Source organism: Gasterosteus aculeatus, chromosome 6 (genome assembly GCF_964276395.1).
Source record: "Gasterosteus aculeatus chromosome 6, fGasAcu3.hap1.1, whole genome shotgun sequence".
NCBI classification, from domain to species: domain Eukaryota; kingdom Metazoa; phylum Chordata; class Actinopteri; order Perciformes; family Gasterosteidae; genus Gasterosteus; species Gasterosteus aculeatus.
The window spans coordinates 11,432,975-11,452,704 of NC_135693.1; the positions used below are offsets into that span (position 1 = coordinate 11,432,975).

The window sequence follows — 19,730 nt, forward strand, 5'->3', positions numbered from 1 at the left end:
CACATGAGGTTAAACAACTTCACGTCAGCGGCTTGTGTGTGGCGAGCGAGACGCAAGCAACTCCTTGCAGTTGTGCGCACATGTACTCACGCCGCTCACTTATAGGAAATGTCAGCCAAATATATAAATGATTCAAATATATAGATCTGTGCACGGCATGTCTGTGGGAAGTCTGTCTGTGAACTGGGGGTCCACCTACGTGGCGCAACAGCAGTTAGACTAACGATGGGTGTAAATTTGACCCCTTTGCAACCCTCAAAAGAAGTTTGTCTTTACAGTCAGCTGCCATCTATCCTGTCAGTCTTCAATCACAGCTGATTTACTGCCATTCGTCTGGCTCTGGCTTCTTGGCTGGTCTACATCAGCCAGCAGAGTGTGCGCGTGTGTGTGTGGCCGCGTGTGCGCGTGAGTAAAAGGAAAAGCAATACAACAGAGGAACAATGGAAAAGTAGAAAGAAAAAATATAGAAAGAAGCCGCAGGCCTCGTGCCTTCAGACTGTCTGTAAAAGAAAAGTTTTCTCATTTGACAAAAAAACTCATCACAATTTTATTCACTTCCATCTAAATTCATGAGAAAAAGATCGGAGGTGAATTGCACTTTTCTCTCTATGTTTATGGAGTGCGAGCAATGATTAGCATTTATATTCGATGGGGAGGAAGCCCAGACTGCGGAGTTGCAGCGCGGCCTCACAGGAGACATGAGAGGTTTGCCTTCAACACAGAACAGTTGTGCAGGTAATGAAGGGAAGCTCTTGTTGCATCTAAAGCTGCGGGACGTTTTCCTCCCCTTGCCGGCCTTGTGTTATTGTAACACTTCCAAAAAACATCCAAACCTCTTTTTTGTGCATTAGCTTTGGCAATGTAGTTGAGGAAAGGACGTGTTCCTGCTTGTTTGTGTGTATGTTTGCATGCATCCATGTTTATGTTCCCAATAGCCTTGATCTCCCGTCTGCAACTATGCCATGCAACCAGAACACACACACACACACACACACTCTACTTTCCTTTCCTTCCTTACCTCAGCTTACCACCTCTTAAACTTTCCGACCCCTCGCGTACCTTTCGTTTGGTCTCCACCCAGCCACGACACTCCTGGACCACACCAGAGTCCGGACCCACACTCCATGGAGCCATCTTAGATGCTCTCCTGGCTGCTGCTGCTCTTGCCAAGATTCCACACTGTGCCCTCAGTCCACAACACGGCCCTCTGTGTGTGTGTGTGTGTGTGTGTGTGTGTGTGTGTGTGTGTGTGTGTGTGTGTGTGTGTGTGTGTGTGTGTGTGTGTGTGTGTGTGTGTGTGTTACCGCATGTAATATATAATACACATACTGCAAAAGTCCTGCCACCCAAAGCCTAATTTACTTTGTTAAAGCCTGAGTGACCTTTTGCAGACTCCTAAAAAAGTCAAAGCCGCACTGCATCACGTCGTCTCTGAGGTTCTTTTTCTGTCCCCTTTCTGTCCCCTTTCTGTCCTCTCTCTGTCCTCTCTCTGTAGGCAGCTGATGGAAAATCAGATCACTGCGATTGAGCGTGGGGCTTTTGATGACATGAAGGAGCTGGAGAGACTGTGAGTACCACCCAAGCTTGTCAGTAGATGGCCGGACCATTAATAACACATTTTTATTTCTTCAACTTAAAAAAGAAAATTGCCTTTACGGATCTATATTATTATTTGTATAGAAATATTCAACATTTGTATCGGTGCAATGAGACTAAGAGCAGAATGGTATATCAAGTGTGATCCTCTTCCCTGTCGATTCATCGTGGTCGGGTGGTGCTGAGAGGGTACAGCGTGGGCTGGGAATATATTTATTTATTACGTTTGCCTGACAGGAATGCCCTCAGTGGGATATGTGGGCTTAAGAGGCTTCCCCTACCGCAGACCCCGGCTCATCTGGACGGCCCCGGGACTCCTCCACAGCTTGTAAAACGGCTCGGAAAGCCCAGACAAACAGTCAACCACACCTCAATCAGCTCATTGGCAAATCAATAGTGCTCCCCACAACCTGCACAGCAGATGACTTTGTGGACACACATGCCGTCATGCACACATCATTTTTTTATTTTTATAAAAGACTACATTGACATTACCAAACCCCCAGGCAGAGTTCAGCTCCCGTCCTTTTTCTCCTCCGTGTTCAGATGATCCCAAACACTTGGGAAACGTGTCCATGTGCCAGACCAATGAGGATGTTAGGCGGCTCCTTACTTAAATGTTTTAAAAGCCAATACCCCACCAGCAGGTACAGTTCAGTTTGAAAGGAGTGGCAGTTAGACCGTTAATGCCCATTACCCACTAAATCTCCCACTCAGCTGGCCAAGCACTCTTCTCGGTGTGTACAGTGAGTGGCTCAGGTCCCAACATCTGTCTGAATGTGTCCGCAGGAATGGCAGCTGCCTGCCTTTCAGATTTGCAGCCTCCCTGCGCCGCAACCAACGTATTCCCTCCCGTGTGCCTCCGATGGGCCATTCAGGGAGAAGAGAGTTGTGGTTTGCAACAGATTAGCAACAGTCTGTTCCTCATTGACTTAATTGATTTATTTGCATAAAGCCTGCCAGTATTGGCCCTTCGTCGTTTGACGTGGGGCCTGTTGCCAACCACTATTTCTGTCACTGCTTCCTTGAATAGGCTCACCAGTTTTTCTTAATTTTATTTGGAAACATGTTGTTTTGATAGTTCACCCCAGATAATGTCTCTTCATGCTCACGATAACTGGTGGATGTAATTCACTTGTTAGAATGGAAACGTTGCTCTCCTGTTACTCTGGGAAAGTCAGCAGAGCTCTACAAGGCGCAGCATTGCAATTCTAACTGTGCGGAGATAATTTACGTCGCTGTCTCTGACTAGAAGTTTAATTCCCCTGAACTTTCAGTTGGATATTTATGTGACATTCATAGCGCACTGAAACACAATAGCCTGTGGCTAAGCCGCTTCTATGGCGGCTAGCAGAAATTATTCACAGCCTACACAAGGGCACGCGCACACACACACACACACACACACTGGTTGATCGTATGTTTTCCTCGCCGCAGGCGGCTGAACCGTAATCAACTGCAGCAGCTTCCTGAGTTGCTGTTTCAGAAGAATCCTGCCCTGTCCCGACTGTGAGTACATTTTTATTATTTCAACTGAGCACACGGCGTTTTGGTTTCCGTGAGTTGACATGCCGCCTCTCTTTGTCTTTTCTTCATTATGCAAGCTACCAGCGTTGCTCAACAATACGCCGCACATCGAGATCTCAACAAGTCTGATGAATGTTGGCCTCAGTTTGGTTAAAGAAAAGTTAAGCTCCTTTGCTTGGATGCTGTCAGCTCTCATTAGAATTCCGGACTAGTGGGTGAAGTGTGCACTGGGATTTCCACTGTAGTTTCTGTCTGCAAGATAAAATGAACTGTATAAGTGGAAATATTAGTCACCGGCACATCGTTTAGCCTTCGTGCCACGTCATAACGTTTCCCCCGGGAAAGTCAGCGATAGAATCCCCCGGTGACAGAACGTTGTTGTGACATCGGGACTCGAGCTGAAAGGAACATCAGGTGAAAGGACGTCTGTTACCCAATGAGGTCAGTTTATGTCACTTGAGAAGTCCCTAAAACTCACTCTGCTAGTGGACTCATGGAGGAATGAGATGTGTCATCATCTCCACTTGTTAAAGCCATTCCAGGACTGTCTCAAACCCACAAATCCTTGCACCCATGTGCCCAGTGCAGTAAGAAGATCCCTCAGTAAGACCAAATACATAACCACATCTGCAACAAAGCTAAAGAATAAATTAAAAAACATTTTTATGCCCTTTCTTCGAGATAATCAGTGTCCTTGTTGCTAGATGATCATTCCAGCTCCCATTATTCCGGTTCAGATATCTGGAGCATCTGGGAATAATGCAGTAGTGGGATGTGGAAAAATCATTTCCCTCCCTTCAATCCACAGAGTGGTACTACCAACCCCTACCTGTCCTCAGCCCCTCCATCTGTTTATCGTCTTAAATCTCTCGCTAACTTACAAATGCAACCTCACGTCACCTGTTATTTTGCCAAAACCAGCCTGTGGCGCTTGAGGGCAAAGCGCCATCCTTCTGGGGGGGCAGGGCCGTCCCACACGCAGAGCAGCACTGCGTTGTCTACTCGGAGCAGACAAAGAGCCGGCTGAGGCCTTCCAGACCAGCGGATGGCCTTGAACGAGCGTGATTAAGTTAATCTGGAGCAGCGGGCTCTGCCAATAGCCGGAGGATTTCGCTAACGCAGCTCCCCTGTTTCATCCCATCTAACTTCACGCTCGCTTCATGCTCATTATTATAGACCTAGCACTGGCTTTTCTGCCACTTTCTGGAGAATAAGACTTTGTTCAACATTGCTTAATCGGTTCGCTATGTGTCTGGGTACACACTCATTTGTACTTTAGCCTTGGCCGGATAAAAAGCAACCACAATGGATCTTAAAGCTTTTCAAGTGTGAAAATGGCAGACATTCTTCAGCAAATGTACAATCCAGGGGCAATGCAATTGAAAATAATTCCATCTTTATTGTCCACATATTTGAGTGACAGTTGCTACTTTGTGAAGGTCTTTTAGTGCCTGTTGAGGTCTGGTTGTGTGGGATCAGGAACAGCATTAGAAGACAATGGTTTTTCCCAATGTGTGTGTCTTAACTGCGGAGCGGTGTGTCTGGGCTGCACCGTAGGTTCTGGTTCCAGTCTGATGCGGTCAGGTTACAGCCTTGTCTCCTTCCCGCCTGCAGCTTTTAATGGACTTAAAAGGTTCTCAACTCCCAGAGGAAGAATCACGCCCGTTTCGTGTGTGTGTGTGTGTGTGTGTGTGTGTGTGTGTGTGTGTGTGTGTGTGTGTGTGTGTGTGTGTGTGTGTGTGTGTGTGTGTGTGTGTGTGGGTGGGTGGGTGGGTGGGTGGGTGGGTGGGTGGGTGGGTGGGTGGGGGGGGGGGGGGGGGGGGTTTCTGAGGATGACCGAAAGAGTCTACGGTTGCATATGCGCGTGTGTGTGTGTGCGTCTCTTTTCACTTGCTCAATGTACTCACAATGGCTTGTTGGAGTTTGCCTTTATGTTCCTAACAAGAGGTTAACGTAAAAGCCGCTGCCCTCAGGTGCAGAACGAACCCAGATGGTTTCTCTTCTCTTGGACGCAGGATTAATTGCCCGCGTACCTTTTTACACTCTTCCCCTGCGCCTCTTTGACTCCTCGCCTTTGCTCATTCTGCACTGAGGGTTTGAGAAAAGGCCTCGTGTAACAAAAGTGGCGTTTTGTCGTAGACGCCCCGCAGAGAGAACCAACAAAAAGGAGGACGTGGGGGAAGGAGGCGGGAGGGAGAACAGATGAGATCGTTGCTCATTAAACATTTGAGGAAAAGCTAACCAACCAAAAGTTGGTTAAAGGCTGATGGTTAAATGAGCAGACCGTTGATTCTTCATTCACTCCCATGCAGTCATTACACTAAAGGGGTTGTGCGTTTCCACCTTAAAGGGACCAGAGAGTTACTGCAAATGTTCTCGCCAATATATTTATTGGCTACTGAAACGTACATTTATATCAATTTAAAATAATAACTTTTTAATCTTTGAAATAATTCTGCAAAAGACCAAACCCAAATATGTATGTCTCGTTTCATGTGCAGAACAAATCATGTAGAGTGCAGAAGCTTTTTACAGACGTACGTTGCGTGGTTCCCGTTCTAAAAGTCGACTTCTTTGTCTTCACCCCTGCTGCTCTGTTTCTCCCCATGCCGGAGAGACACCAGTGACAATGATGCATTAGGGGCCGAGGAGCGATAATTGGAATTGATTGTGGATGATTATAGATGGTTTGAGTTAGTTAAAGCTGCCTGTGATGGATGGCATCAATGAGACGGCATGGGAAAGGCAGCGCTGAGGTGAGCGGGGCGGCGCAGAACACCACCGAACAATAACAGCGAAAATGGAGTTGCATTCATCACTGTTAACAACCTGTTGCCCCCCGGCCCCGTGACTTCTCCTCATCCCACTTCCACTGCTCTTCAGATCTGTAATCTACTCATCCGTGTCTGTAATTAGTGTATTTTCGCAGTGGGAGAGCAGGAGGAAGGAAGGAGCGCGGGAAGGAGGCGAACCAGAGGGATAGGTGGTAGGATAAGGGGGGGATAGGCGGAGGTGGAGGTGCAGAGCAGTTAGCCTGCACCGCCCCAGGGGAATAGCATCTGGTTTGTGGGTGTTTGATTACCCAGTTGCTTGTTGCCGCCACAACCAAATGGCAGCAACAACAGCCTGTTTGAAGGGGTGTTGCTTTCATTAATGGCTAACTAGCAGTACCACGTTGTTGAGGGGGGGGGGGGGGGGTTTAGAGAGCCGTTTCCCTACTATATCTCCCTGGTAGGTATGGAGGAGGCAGGAGGCCGGAGGGGAGGGTGTGGTAATACCCGCATTACAGGGGTGCTGAGGAAAGCCTGAGCAAAGGATTGTGAGAGGGAATCTCACTCTTCTTCTTCTTCTTCTTTCATTTTCGTGTTAATGCTTGACTACTGGTGTGTTGATAGAGACAAACCCCAAACAAACACGCTGAGATACTGGCTGGGTGACACACATGCATATGCGCACACTCACAAGAGAGAGAAAAAGGGGAAATGTAAATAACACCAATTAGGCACAACCACACAAAGAATAACACTATAATTACATCGCTGTGTGCTAATGTGTGGATGGCAGACAGACACAAGGGATTACGTTCTTCGGATGGCTCTGACTAGATAAAAGAGCGGCTATGTGTTGATGCAGAACTGCCTGTTCAGTGTTTGTGTTGGAGCGAAGCTGTGTTTTCTGTTTGTTGATCGCTTGATGCTTAGGGAACGGTAGCTCAGTGTGAGAAGAAAGAATTCTTTGAGCGAAGGAGGTCTAGAATAAATAATGTGCACTATCATTACGTTTATAAATCATCTCCCTGTTTTAGTATTCCTACTTGTTTTGACGTTGTTAGCATTCAGCACCTTGTGTTTTTCCTTTTGCATTAGCTGCACATTGATAGACTTGTAAACTCACTCTGGTGTTCTAAAACTTTTTGTGCCACAAAGCCAGCAAATTAACTCCTTCAACTTTTGACTTTTTGCATATGATTGGCTGAGAGACTTGATGTGAATGTGGCTTTTTTGTTTTTCTTCTTGTGACTTCTTTTAAGTGTTTGTATAATACTGCGCTGTGTGTGTGTGTGTGTGTGTGTGTGTGTGTGTGTGTGTGTGTGTGTGTGTGTGTGTGTGTGTGTGCATGAGTGTGTGTCTGGCAGGCTGTTAATGGCCCGAGCTGGTCTTGTCGTTTCCTTCTCTTTGTCTCTGCTCACGAATGACCTCCTTCGACGTGCGAGGTCTCTCCCTCTCCCTCGGAGGATTGCTTGGGCCCCCGCTTGGCAGCCGTCCCCATGGCAACCCGTCTTCATCAGGAGGTTTCTGTGCCATTGATGGCCGACATCCTGATTTCTTGACTGCGGTTGTGTGACACTAAGTAAACACTGACAGAGACTTTACTGAGTAAAGTTCAATTCAGCGGAATGCCTGCATGAGAGAAAGTGGCTAATTCACCCAAATGTAATATCATTTTGGTTTTTTTAACTACTACCAGAGGTTCAATACAGTTACATTTAGGTCTAGTTATTCATGTTTTTGAGATGAAGAACTAAAACTCAAACTTTGTCTGCGGAATATTTTGAGAAAAACAAAAATCTCCCCCTCGGGGAGAATACAGAGGCAGGGATTTCAAAACCTGAATAAATGAAACCAAAGGTATTCGTTGCAGAAGCTTTTTCTAAATTGGGCGAAACTACTCTTTAACTTTTTTTAACATTATTTTTGCAATGGTATATCTGACCTAGCGGCCAACCAAAAAATACCAGGAAGGCCTTAACGCTCACTCCTCCTGGCCATGTCCTCGTCAGCTGGTAAAAGCGGCTTTTATGGCTTGTCGCTGTTTTCTTTACGAGTCGCACCGTGTGTGAGAGAGAGCGATGCAGACCAAACCGAAATGCTGAGAGTGGATGCCATAAAGGGGGTAATTTAAAAAACCACTCTGCCATCTGAAATATTCACAGCCACAGCATGAAGGGAGCAGGACAGAAAGAAAAAATGGACAGAAGAAGAACAAAGGCAAATACGAGGGGGGGAGATGGTCAAGGGTTCAAAACACGGGAGCAAAGTTGTGGCAAAAGCAGGAGAGAAGCAGCAGTGTTTATATTTACTAGCGATTCTGTGTCCTTCCTCATGAATAATTTAACAGATGGATTGAAGCTTGTTAAATATTCCCACCAAAGCGCCGGGACATCAGTGCTGTTTTGTGTGTGTGTGTGTCCGGTGTCTGGTATACACTGCTCTACATGCTCACCCATATCACCTCTGATGCCGTAAATATTCATACGAGCTAACATGCTCCCACACACACACACACACAGTTCTGCTGCGATGACCGTCCCAATTATACACATGTGTGTGCGGGTGCATGTACGTCTTTACGTCGGGGACTGGTCTGGTCATTATGAATTGATACGGCATGAATAAGACATCACAGTGTGGTCTAGATCCGTCATGAGTATACACACACACAGGGATCTTACTCGCAGAGCTGCCGGAGGAGGCCTCCTCCTCCTCCCCCTCCTCCTCCCCCCCTCTGTGCTACCGCCGACACTTTGCCTCTGTGACGGCTGGTACGAATTGAAACTGACACACACGGGAGGAAAAGGCAGCCCAACACACAGACACACACACACACACACACACACACACACACACAATCCTTGGAATCTCATAGCAGGGGCTTATGGAATGCTGCATTTCCAGCCAGGAATAACAACCCATATAGTGCTAGTCGGGTAGCTCCACTTGTGTGTTTCTATGTGTGTTTGAACACATGCTTAGTGGACGTGTGTGTGTGTGTGCATAATGGCTCTGTACACCCAAGCAGCACGGCTCAAGAATACCATCAGAATAAAAAAGCCAGCTCATTCATCACAAACTTAATAGGGTGCAATAGGTGTTTCCCTCACTCGGTGCATCTGTCCATCTCGTTACGGTTCTGTTCAGGATCTGGGGTTTCAATCAACAATATCTGTCCCGGATCATCATGTGCAAGTGTCGCGTCTGAGGAGGTTAGCAGGAAGACTTTAGTGTCTTTGTAAAAGCTCTTTTGATGAGCTGTTAGGGTCTTGACTTGAGACTATGGATGTCAGCGTTGGATGTGACCCAAACAGACCCGAACCCAACCTCTCCCCTCTTCAACGAGAAAGGGGGACGGAAAAACGCTCCCCAACGTCCTCCGAAGCAGGAAGAAGCAGCCTGTGCACAGAAACGCTAAGAACGCACACGCATGCTGTAGATGGTTGTTCCAACCCGATCGTGTGGTCTCGAGCTCTGTCTGAGATTTAAAAAGAGAAAGCACAAACTGCAGGGCAAATCATTCCCCAGAAACACACACATGCAATCACAGAAACGCAATCACAGAAATGCCACCTCCCGCTGACACAAAGAGTTTGAAGGTGAAATGGTTCAACGACGATATTTTCTGAGTGAGCTCTGATTCAACGGCTTGGGAAAAGTGTGGTGTATCGGATGGAAAGAGATTTTTGGTTGTGTGACTGCATATGTAATTATAGGCTTTTGACGCATCCCTCTATCCGCTGGAAGGAGAGTCTTAGGTTGAACTCCTTCCTCTTCCCTGTGGCTGTATATGTGTTTGCATGTGTGTGAGAACTGTGAGCTGTGTCTCGTCTCTGTCTGTGGTGAGCAGGTCCATTAGTAGAGCTTTATACTTAGAACACCTCCGAGCCTTTTGTCTGTGAAATCCACGGCTAAACTTGAAAAAGAAGAAGAGAAGGGCCGGATACGGGCCGACGCCTTGTGCGCCTCCAGGTTAATGAGGTCAAGATGTTTCAGGCTGGTGGTGAAAGAAGCAAACTCGCGACAACAGGTTTGCTGGTTTAAATCTCCACAAGAGAAATCTTTGTTGGCGAAGTGAATGAGGCAGCGTTTGTCTTTCTGCATCGTACGTTGCACACCACCTCCCTCCTTCAACCCCAATGGAGCTGCTAATTGGCAGTTGTGGACTTAAATAGCACATCAAATGCTGTAAAACTGTAGCATACATGGCTAACTAACGCATCTGCATTTGTTTAATATGCCCATTAGCTGTTTTTAAGTGTATGTACAATCGTTTATTATTTCTAGCGCTACAAAAAGTAACTTCTGATCACTTTGCTTATCAGGACCAGAAAGCCTAGTCAATTAAATGTGTCCAGATCTTCATTGTTTTTGTATAATTCACAGTGGCTTATAAAATTTAGACAAAAATGTGATCAACCACTAATTCACACAGAACCACTAGTTCTCTGCTAATAATTCATTAACAAACATTAAATACCAACAATATCTGCATGTTTTCCCTTTCTTACGTGTTAGTTACAAACTATTAGACCAGTGGTTCTTAACGTTGTTGGAGGTACTGACCCCCACCAGTTTCATTTGCGCATTCAGCGAACCCTTCTCAATTGTAAAAATACAATTCAAAACATAGGTATATATTTTACTGGTGCACAAAATGAACCGTGCATCAACATCAGTGTTCAAAGAACAAAACCATTTAAACAATTTTTAATACTTCTGCCAGTTTTGGAGGCAAGGTTTTTGTTGCCAACGCATGCCTGTGCAGAATACAATGAGTAACAATGATGTGTGGTGCATCGGCTTTCACTAGCGCACCAAAACCAGACTTTCTTCCCAGCAAGACTGGAGCTCCGTCCGAACAAACTACAGAAACCATATCCCACGAAAGATTGTTGTCTTTGCAGAAGTCATCCACAAGTTTCTTTACATCGGCTGCCTTAGTTGTTGTCGTAAGAGGCTTACAAAATAAAAAATCTTCCTTTATCACGTTGTCTTTCACATCGCGCACAAACACAGCAAGCTGGCTTAGATTGGAAACGTCTGTGGTCTCGTCCAGTTGAAGGCTGAATTTTGCCGGGCTTGAAATCAGATCTGCAACTACTTGAGCCAATATGTCTTTGCTCATGTCCTCTATTCTGTCGCTAATGGTGTCATTTGAAAGAGGAATTTGGGATAACTGAACTTCAGCCGCTTTTCCCAGCATGATATTTGCCATCTTCAACACAGCTGGTTTTATAAGTGTTTCACCAATGGTGTGTGGTTTGCCCTGCTTTGCGATGAGGTAAGCAACTTCGAACGATGCTGTGAGGATCGGTTTGTTGATGGGTACAAAGCCGAGAACAGGCAGAGTAGCCTTTTCATCGAATCTGGCACTCTTCACCTTGAATTCAGCGAGCGTTGTGTTCTTGTATTGTCCATCTCCATGCAGCTTAAGGAAGTGTTCTCTTAGTTTTGCCGGTGCTAGACTAGAATTGCTCAACTTGGCATTGCAAATCATGCAGTTAGGACGCTGACCCCCATCACGTTACGTTATACATGCGAATCCATATTGTACATATTCGTCCGACCACTTTCTTTTTTTGCTCGACATAGTTAGTATGAAGGGATTAAAATATTAAGAAAGAAATCACACGACGTACCATCACGACAGTCACAATTTGACTACTGAGCGCGTCAAATTCCCTGCAGCACAGATAGGCCAAGCGATGTTGCGTGATCACCTGCAGCCAATGATGGCCAACCGGGGAGTGTAATCACGAATCATATGAGTCGGGTGTGTGTCTTGACCTCCGCCGAACCCCTGAGACTGACTCACCGAACCCAAGTTAAGAACCACTGTATTAGACTGTATAGTGAGTTTCAAACAAACTACTGCTCCTCTGAGTCATTCCAACACGGAAACCGAGCTGCGTGCCCACCTATGATTATTTACAGTCACTAGTAATGTGATACTCAGAAGGACTAACATGCGTAGCACCTGGAAAACGGAGTTTCAACATGTTGGATCCAATCAGGACCTCCTGTCCTGTGCCTCTGTGCTCTTCTCTCTCTCTCTCTCTCCTCAGACATCCTACTTCTCAGTAAACAAAAGACACTTGTCTTTGTCTTGCCTGTAGGAAGACTGCCCACATTCCATTTAAAATAGTTATTGAGCTGCACAGCAAAGAGAAACTAGTGAATTCCAGTGTGCTTATCTGTTTCCAATATGCACTCCCTTTGACAAGACGCTCCCGCTGGCCTCACAGCATGAAGCGGCGATCATATTAGTCCCAGAGGATACGTGTCGGCCCAGTCTGGAGATATGCTTTGGTGAGAAAGCAGTGACTTTCTCTGTGCAGGGGGGCGTCTCTCCTTCTTAGCTTTACACAGTATAATAGGAAATCGCCGGGGGATGGAATTGATTCTCTCGCCCCGCTGTTTCAACTAGTATTTACGCACATGCACACACACCTGCTCCACCCAAGAACAACTTGTTGGTGTTGCATCTGAGAATCAGCCAGATCTACTGTATGTGTGTGTGTGTGTGTGTGTGTGTGTGTGTGTGTGTGTGTGTGTGTGTTACTTGTTGTGCATTGTGAATGCAGCAGGGCCTGCGGTCACACCAATCTGACACCTTGGAGGAGGCGATGCGGAGAGATGATTGCTGGGTGAAGAGGAGTCACAGAGGTAGTGGGTACGGATGGAGAGCACAATGGACGACAGGAGAAGTTGTTTAGCGGGAGCCAATTATAAAGAATCTTTCGCAGTAATTTCATGCCACAGTTATTCTATTTCACATTTATACAGCTGAGAAAGTTCCCTTGTAAACTTAAAATTGTATTTTTCAGGTAGTTCAGAATTCATTTCACCCAAAACCAGTGTAGCGCTGGAATTCAATCAAGTGGATAGTCAAAGAAGAAGAAGAGTGCAAAGCGGGTAAAATTTGTTTAACGGCGGGAGAAGGACCTGAAAGGGCCGGGGAAGCAATAAATAGTGTGGGGATGGAGTAAGTGGGGTTGGCAGATAAACCAAGAGAAAGAAAAAGAGGCAGAGAGACGAAAGATTGGCCTCATCGGTCTACTTTGAAAGGATTCTCATGTGCTGGGATGCAGAGAGAGGGAGAGAGCGCCAGAGGCACCTGCAGTGGAGCATTAGCCAAAAGCTCCATTATCACTTCAAAGCTGGACTCTGCTAAAGAAGGCCTAAATGTGACACAGGGGCCCTACGGATGATGAAACACGGCTCAGAGATTGGAGTAGGAAGCCTGCTCACTTCTTTCATCCCCCCCCCAACTCCTTCCACTGTACCGCACTTCCTCTCCGTCACCTACGTCGTCCTGCCTTTGCTATCGCTTAAACACCTGGCTGCACTGGACGGCGAGTCGTGGATGAACTCTCTTTCTCTATGCCTCTTCCCTCCTGGCTGAATCCACTCTGGCTTATAAATGGCCCGGGGCCTGGGGGCCCTGGTTGGCCCCAGGCTGTGGTAATGAGCTTGCAGGCCCTTTCATGTGGAGATCAAGCCCATGGCTGGAGGGGGTGTTGATGGCCGTGAGTGGAGTGGATATTACCGGCATGGTGGATTGTGGCTTGTAGAATAGAAGAGTAATTGGTCAGCTCCTGCCCGGACCAGACCCGCAGATGCAGACGGTTCCCATGAAGCCAAAAGTGTCCTGACCATGGAGACACACAATACCGCCAGAGAACGGGGTTGGGGGGGGGATCAACATGGTTTGTGAAAGTTATAGCATTCCTCTGTCTAATACATTATCCTAGAGACCTTTCTAGATATGTACATGCCACGGAAGGTCAGATGCTTTCAGCAGCACAACGGTGTATAAATCAATGGCAGGCACACACCCTCAAACATCATTTTAAATCACTTCACTCTGCTCGCTCTTTGAGTGTGTCAATACTTCATCCGAATAAGTCCAGAGACAGGAGCAACAGAGGGATATTTGAACAAAGTCTAATGCTCTTTGATTTGACTTTGCATAAAAGAGCACGGCCACTCCTTAAATCCTCTTTGTCTACCTCGGTTAAATCCTCCAAAACCTGTGTGTGTGTGTGTGTGTGTGTGTGTGTGTGTGTGTGTGTGTGTGTGTGTCTATTAATCCGTAACGCATAGCCACACACCATTATTGCCCCCTACGCCTGACACCTTCATTAGACCAACGGATGGGGATTACCTCTGACTTGTAGATCAAACCCCTTTATGGCTGCTATGTTCATCTGTGCCAGGGTTGCACGTAACGGTCACTGATGATTCATTTAGGTAACAACCAGCGACAAAGGTCTGTCAGATTATCACAAAACAAGAGTTGACCGATTTCTCTCCACCAACAGTTCTGCAGGCCAATATATTCAATTACAATGGTGTGAAACAGATGAAAGCACACAAATGTTTCTCTGTGTGTTTGTGCAGCTGAAAATACAGTCTGATTGTGTGTCAGTGTGTGTGAGCAGATTATGTCCAAGTTCCACTTCATAGAGCTGTTGTAAAAGAGAGAAGGCCATTCATTGCTAACAAAGAGTTTTCACATGAACAAGACTAACAGACCGGAGCTGGACAGCTCTCCACACTTCCTCAACACTGGGTTTTCACATTTTATTTCCTCTCTCCTTAGCCCCCCCCGTTTCTCAGTTAATTGTTGAAACATCTTTTAATTGTGGTTTTCTATAGTTGATCCCTATAACCAGATAGATAGATAGAGATAGAGATACTGATCAGACATCTGAGATCAAAGATGGATGTGTGATAAATAAATGAGTGAAATGATTACAGAGGGAGCCAGTTATTTGGGTGGGTTTGTTGTTCCACTCGTTCTTTCGTCTTTTTTCCTTTCTTGTATGGCTCCTAATAGTTTCTATGGAAACTGTTTTGAGTGTTGTGCTGCGTTTGGCCCCTCGGCAATCTCACCCCCATTCACCTTCCTAACTGTGTTACTGGATGTAGACAGCTGAAAGATGGTGATACATCTGTCTTAACACCCTTGTTCCTCCGAGGGCAGACAGATGGGAAACTGACAAACAGTTTCTTTCACTATGCGAGAAAAGTCAAAGCTTGAGGATGTTGGTGTCATTACTCCAATTAGTGAAGCCCGGCTGATTGTAGGGGATGTGGAAGTTGGGGGTCGTCGTGGCGCAGGGGTTAGAGAAGGTGTGCTGGGAAGCACAAGGTTGGTGGTTCGATTCCAGGCTGCCACTTGTTCCATGTCGAAGTGTCCCTGAGCAAGACACCTAACCCCTAATTGCTCCCCGGGCAAAAATGTGAAAAAAGCCATGGGTTTAAAGTGTAATGTAAGTCGCTTTGGATAAAAGCGTCTGCTAAATGACATGTAATGTAATGTAAAAGTTAATGTTGTCCCAGTTAGTAGTTTTTGGCAGATGATCCAAAGGAACAGCAGATTATATGGGTGTTTTTCTGCCTTTTGCTTCTCAGGCTGTATTTGCAGCCTCCTCTCATACTTTTTGCAAAAGTGATGAGGAAGTAAAAAAAAAAAAGAAAGGATGATGTCAGGTTGTTTTTGTTTGTTTTACAATTCGTGAGAGTGGTCTGATCGGCGCAGAGTTGAACGGAGTCGTGCAGCGGGGGTTAGATAAGCACGGCCTTGTGTCCCAGGGAGGCACCCTTTTTATGACATGGTTAAAGATGTGTCCTAACACCATTCCCATCACCCCTCGTTCTCTCCTCTCCCCACCTCGGCTGCCATCCCTGCCTCCATCTCCAGAGAATAGCCTGCCCTTTGCTCAAGCCATTCCGTCTCCTTGGAGCTCATTGTTCCCTGGTTGCTAGGCGATAGCTGGGGCCTCATTTGGTCACCTTGGATACAGGGGGGAGCCTGGGTATTTGGTATGGGGTCAGGGCTGACAGAGGTGACCGCAAAGGTGTGTGTGTGTGTGTGTGTGTGTGTGTGTGTGTGTGTGTGTGTGTGTATATGTGTGACTACGTCCAAGGTTGTGTGCACGCATTGTTACCCATCAAAGTGTGTGTGTGACTGGTGTGTGTGTTTGGTTAAGGGTCAGGCGTGACAGCACTGGTACAATGGGATGGGGCGGGACCAACCCCTCCTTCACCATTTATTAGCCTATTCAGTCACCCACTCCCCTGCTCCAAGCCAGGCTGGGCCAGGAGGCAGCCGGGCTGTCAGTCAAATGGGAGGGGGAGGGGCAGAGAGGCGATCCCAGAAAACATAATTATTGAGGAAACACAAGAGCTGCCGTATCGCTCTAAAGAGGAAATTAAAGAAACAAGCAGCCACAGTAACGGCAATTGTGCAGCCTGAATAGACCGCTGTCTTTAAGTTTTCAATGTTATTTAATGCACTCACACCTGCTCTCTCTCTCTCTCTCTTATTCGTCTTTCTCTCTCTCAAAGTCGTGCTTTCTTACCGACGGTGTGTTTCTCTCTTTCTGTAAAACACAAACCAGGAGAGAGCCTCTTTGTCAGCCGCCCTTCTGAATTCCGATCCTCAATCGTCAAGCTGGTCGTGGCTGGCCGGCCTTGGAGAGTCCTGGAGTTGCTTTCATAAACCCCAACCAAACAGACCCGCGCACGCTCACACACACACACACACACACACACACACACACACACACACACACACACACACACACACACACACACACACACACACACACACACTAACAAACCTATACTATTGTTGCCAGAGCTAAAGCACTCAATAAAACAGAGAGGAAAATCTTTGTTTAAAAAAGGCCCATTCTAGCTATTCCTCCCTCTTTCTCCCCCTCTCTATATCTCCCTCTCTCTCGTGCTTCTACAGTTCAGTATGTATGACTGCGTGATGGCAGCTTCCTCCGCTGTCATTAGTATCTGCCGTGCATCCCTGAGCCTTCCGATCCGGGGCGCCCAACAACGGAACAACACTGCTAACGTTACATACCGTCAGTGCAAAACAAATTGGGGGAAAAAAAGCCTCCCATTTGTTAAAAGCGGGGGGAGTCAAGACCATTCCATACATTCTCAGTCATTACCCGGATTACTTGCACTGAATGGAGTCAGCCAGGGTTTCTTTTGAATTTAATTAAATGTGTCCATTAAAGCGAGGATGGCGAATTAGCACTACCAAGTTTTCCCTTTGATCTGTTGGGCCCACCTGCTTTAGAGCAAAACCAGCAAAGAGCGTTTTACCCCTAAATTAAGGTTTACAAAGGATGACTCACTGTCAGTGTTTTGTGTCTGTGAGTAACCGTAACTGAGAAACTTTTCCTCTTCTTTCTGCCCCACATCCGTCCGTCCTGCTCCCCTTGTATCTTCCTTGCTCTCTCCTGACGGTGCGAGACAATCACAGCGTTCTGTTTGGTCCTGGCAACAATGATAGTAACAACAGCCCTTGAATGGATTATCCAATGCGCAGCGGAAATGGTACGTGGTTGCACTGTTGAAAGAAAGTTCACCCCTCGAGCACCGGTTACTCCCCTGAAGAGGGTGTGCACGTGTGTGTTCCCAAACCAAAAGGGGAAGTGTTGCAGATTACCGGCTAAATCGCTGCCTTGTACCCTCAACAACAATCAGCAAGGAATGTGTTGTCTTCGCCTGGGCTGTAACCGATAGCAGATAGAGATGATCTGACATGCCCGCGCAGAAGGAACAGAAGAAAGCCTGGTGGCGCGCAGGGCATACCTGCGCGGAGAGGCAGGGCGTGTCCGGCCTCTCAGGGTTCAACGCTCCCACAAAACCGCAGTGTTAATGCAGCAGAAAATAACTCCAGAAACTGGCACGTAAACAGTGGACTCAGTGTGACATCGGGAGAGTCGGTTCTACTTTTTCCCAAAAGCCTCACGCTGTTTTCCCCGGAAGAGTAGTCGTTGAGGAATCATTGAGTGTGGAGGCAAAAAGATCCATATCCGTGGCATTCATCAAAACAAGTTATTGAAACTGGCCCAATGCGTTAATTCAGTGGGTCAGCCGAATTCAGCCAATTGGGCGGCGCCGACGCGGGGCCGACCCCGGACCGCGGCGTGCATCGCTGTCAAAGGAGCTTTGGTAACCTTTCTTTGTACGCCTGTTTGGGCCGGTAACCTTGCTTTGTTGTGCTGTGTGTATCAGGGTGTAGTGTGACTCCCCTTCTCCATAAATCACTGTCAAGATTCCAATGGTAGGAAACAAAGCTCTCGCCCGAGGCCTGGATGATGGGGGTCGTTTGTGTGTTTGCGTGTGCCCGTTTGTGCATGCGTGTCAAGCCTGTGGCCTTTCATTTACCAATCAGCGGCTAACTTTAGTTTATGAAAATTCATTGAGTGTGAGATGAGCTTTCTTCCTTCAGATGAATATTGCACGAAACGCAGCATTGGGTGACAAAACACTCGATTTCAAGGGAGGAACGGGGGATGTGGGGGGGGTGAGGGAATGGGGTTGATCGCTAGTGCGTGATGGAATAAACTGCAGAATATCTGTCACTGCGTGCACGTGTGACTGTGTGCGTCTGTCCCACACGGGGGGGGGGTAATAAATAAATGATGTTTGAAATGAGAGCAGCTCTCCGTAGACCATCTCAACTTCATGAGAAGTGCTTGTTTACAAACCAGCACACACACACACACACACACACACACACACACGTGCACACACAGACTCGCGCACGATGCGAGAGCCGAGGTGCATGCTGTTGCTCTCCTCTCCAGGAACGCGTCGGCCCTGCGGGGCCTCGAAGTGTGTGTGTTCCACCTCTCGGGCCTTCGTCACATTGCTCTCATTACTTGGCAGGCCAAAGTAAACACGCATGCATATAAACACCTACCTTCTGAGATAGGCTGGAGAGCATTAGTGAGCTCAGCAGAGCAAACACGGTGATAAAGGCAGGATTTCGGCAAATTCTACCGGGAGGAAGCGGTGGGGCAGGGAGAGGATTTACCTCCGGTGTCCACGCAGGCCCGGGCACGATGGAAGCCCGTGACTTTTCCAAGCAAACAGTGTTTGCCGCTGACTCACGGTTCCTGTGTTGGCTCTGCGCGCTGTCCTAATATATTATTACTACTCTCAGGAAAGACTACATTCTCCTCAGGAGGGACAACTGCCTTTGAGACAAAACCTGACCTTTTACTTTATCCCTCCGGTAAACGAAGTGATGGCATTCTAGAGGAGCCGTGGGAGAAAACGAGAGGCGGTGGTGGCGGGGCGCTCGTATGAGAGAGAGAGAGAGAGAGAGAGAGAGGGATTTATGGGTGTCAAGGAGATGGACGGTGTTGCACAAAGGATTTCCACAGGCTCATAGTTTCTTTGTAGATGTCCATACTTCCCATATCTAAGCAACTGAAGCAAAGGTCGGAATGGGAGGAAGAAGGAGATGGAGGAGAGAATGAGAGGTGCAGAAACGGGTTTATGGTACAGGATACGGTTTTGGAATGCTACAGTGGTTTTAATTACAGACAGAGGAATAGTCTTTTTAAATATTTAGAGCACAGATGATCTCTCTGTGTGCACCAGGCTTTGTGCGTGTGTGTGTGTGTGTGCACATTGACATTTGAGAACTTGTTTGTGCACATATTGTGTATACGCAGTCCTGTGAATTATGTGTGTGCGAGGGGTGTTACATGTTTTGAGCAAGAGATGAACCTGAGAGATTCCATGTGAATGCATCAACTGCAGTGGCACTTTACCCGTAGCTCCATCTTATTTATTCTTCAACTTCTTAGTTTTCAAAAACACTTTGAAAACTATACTAATATATATATATTTCTGAGATATATCATTATACGGGTATAACAATGCCATCAAACACCCAGTCGGTTTTAGTTTTGTTTACATATTCCTTCTTCAGATATATTATTTGACTTTGGCTTACGTTACATGGAAACTACTAAACTGCTGAATGTTAAGTGCTGTGGTGTC

General features: G+C 46.8%; 1 protein-coding gene across 4 annotated transcripts in view; it reads left to right on the plus strand.

The window, feature by feature from the left end:
- Nucleotides 1-19,730, plus strand: part of slit1a (slit homolog 1a (Drosophila)) — a 76,810-nt gene that overhangs the window by 11,080 nt on the left and 46,000 nt on the right. For all 4 annotated transcript variants that reach the window (XM_040178709.2, XM_040178711.2, XM_040178710.2 and 1 more), the window contains exons 3-4: nucleotides 1,496-1,567; nucleotides 3,034-3,105. In XM_040178709.2, the coding sequence (XP_040034643.2) occupies nucleotides 1,496-1,567; nucleotides 3,034-3,105 (144 nt within the window). The remainder of the gene's footprint in view (nucleotides 1-1,495; nucleotides 1,568-3,033; nucleotides 3,106-19,730) is intronic.